Raw genomic sequence first — 2,248 nt, forward strand, 5'->3', positions numbered from 1 at the left:
AACATTGCGAAAAACAGAAAAATGAAACAGCATTTGCAAAGCTTTAAGAAGAGAAGGGGTAGCACACACGTATATGAGTGTGTGTGTGTGTGTGTGTGTGCTTATCTAATGATCGATAATGAGTAAGCGGCTATTCGCATATGAGAGGAGGGTAGTGCAGTGCACTACTACCCAGTGCTTTTCGAGGTCGGCCGACGTGACCGGCAGCACATAGTGGTCTAGGCCCGGGGCAAAAATAAAAAGCTCTGCCGAACAGAGAACTCCAGAATCGTGTCCCTAGTGCATATGTATAAGTGTGTGTCAGTCTGTGTGTGTAGCTATTGGCATATATAAAAGACCCATGCAGGGCGTGCGTTTCGCGCATATTGCAAAATACACTCGAACCGCACTACGTTCCAATCACTCCAATCACTCCAATCACACTCACTCACTCACTTCCTCTCAACATGTGGTCCAAGATAGCTATTGGTGGTGCTCTGGCGGTAATGGGTGGTGCTCTTGCTGTTAGTGTCGTCGATAATTTCGCCTATGTGGATCGTTCACTGGCTGTGGCCATGCCCAAAGCGAAGCGTTTCCTGAAAGAGGCAAAGGAATAAAAATTCACAATTACAATTTCAATTGTGTGTGTGTGTGTGTGTGTGATCCATTTGTGGATATTGAATTGACAAAATGGATTAGTGCAAAAAACGAACAAATGACATCCTCGTTCTCAAATCCTGTGCATTCTATTGGCATCCAATGGAATATTCCAATGGCTAAACATGCTTTCATCCGTAGAGTCTAAGCGTGGATTTATTTGTTAGCCATTCCTTTTTTTTCTATATCTATTTTTTTGTGTCTTAACTTTAAGTTTATGCAATTTCTGTTAAAATATTTATTAAATAATAATACATAAACTCTTATGCAATGTGTTTTTGTTTTTCGGTTGGATAGGTCAGGTGAAAGTTAACCCTCTCAGAGGTCATGCCCATAGAGAATAAAGAAAGTGCAAGTGAATGGAAAGAACAAGAAGTGTTAAGAATTCTATAACAAATCAAGAGAAGATAACAAATAGTCAAATATTTCCAACTCCTTTCACTAAAGAAAGAAAGAAAGGCAAAGCAAATCGAAGATAAGTTGACTATTCAGTTTCAGTTTTGGAGCCAATACTAAATTCTTCTGTGAAATGAATTCCCCGTCGAGTGAATGAGAAAGGTTTCAAGAATGATCTCTCCTTTGAATTTGATTAACCAACTTGGTAGGCCTTTTCTTCAAGCATAAAATATCCTTAGTCTCTGTCAAATGATTATTCTCATTCAAGGTTGACACTGGCAACTGAAAAGGTAAAGAAAAATATATTCAAAACTATTTTATAATAATAATAAATTTTCGAAATTTCGAAATAGAATCCAATACAAAAAAAAAAAGAACAAAAGGAAGGAAGCAAACAAACCAAAACGGAACTCATGGACATGAACGACTCTGGCATTGAGGAGAGGCCACCAGCAGCCTCTCCTGTTGTTAAAGAACAATTGTTGGCAAAATATCCGAATTTTCGTGCCACGGTTGTGAGACGGAGCATTTCCAAGCCCGTGAAATTTTTCGATTCAGGTGATTATCAAATGGCGGCACAGAATGTGGGCATAGCATCGACTGGCAAAGTAATACCCACGCCGGATACGGTGAGTATTCGCAAGGTCCCCACCCCGGTGAAAGGTGGCAAATAGCCAAAATGGAGGACCCAAGCTGCTGGCAGTGTGTAAGCCATCAATTGTTTGTAATAAACACTTCATCCTAAAAGTATGCCATAGATTGCTTTCTCCTTTTTCCCAATGGTCTAGCAATTAAGCCGCCCTCTAAAATCGAATTGAAATGCAATCATCGTCTGACGAATTGAAAAGGGGGGGGATAAAACAAAAGCAGTTTAAATTCTCTATTTTTAAATTAGAGTTTGTATAGTTTGAATTGAAACGTGGGGGGTTAGGTAGGTTTTTTGTTAGTCCTGATGGCATGATGGCAATTCTTCTTGATTTCTGTCCGGCCTCAATAATCCCCTAATGAATGGAAATTGTCGAAAACCGCCCGTCTAAACATATTAATTTGAACTTTTTTGTTTTTTTATGTTGTTGTCCGGTTTCAGTTTCAGTCTACCAAAAACCGCAACCAGCCAACTGACTCAGTGGACACACACAGGACACACAGGACACACATTCTCACATGCGTTCGTTCTGCCAGAGTATCCACAATCTGTGGGCGTGTAACAAGCAAC

At 40.0% G+C, this 2,248-nt stretch overlaps 1 protein-coding gene across 1 annotated transcript; it reads left to right on the forward strand.

The window, feature by feature from the left end:
- Nucleotides 1–349: 349 nt before the first annotated feature.
- LOC137586857 (uncharacterized) lies at nucleotides 350–902 on the forward strand. Its single transcript, XM_068303036.1, has one exon. It carries the CDS (start codon nucleotides 447–449, stop codon nucleotides 594–596), a length of 150 nt encoding a protein of 49 aa, XP_068159137.1. The 5' UTR covers nucleotides 350–446; the 3' UTR covers nucleotides 597–902.
- The last annotated feature ends 1,346 nt before the right edge of the window (nucleotides 903–2,248 follow it).

Source organism: Drosophila tropicalis, unplaced genomic scaffold (genome assembly GCF_018151085.1).
Source record: "Drosophila tropicalis isolate 14030-0801.00 unplaced genomic scaffold, ASM1815108v1 contig_158, whole genome shotgun sequence".
Taxonomy (NCBI): domain Eukaryota; kingdom Metazoa; phylum Arthropoda; class Insecta; order Diptera; family Drosophilidae; genus Drosophila; species Drosophila tropicalis.

Coding starts and splice junctions, on each gene's coding strand:
- LOC137586857 (XM_068303036.1), top strand. CDS start 447: ATGTGGTCCAAGATAGCTATTGGTGGTGCTCTGGCGGTAATGGGTGGT.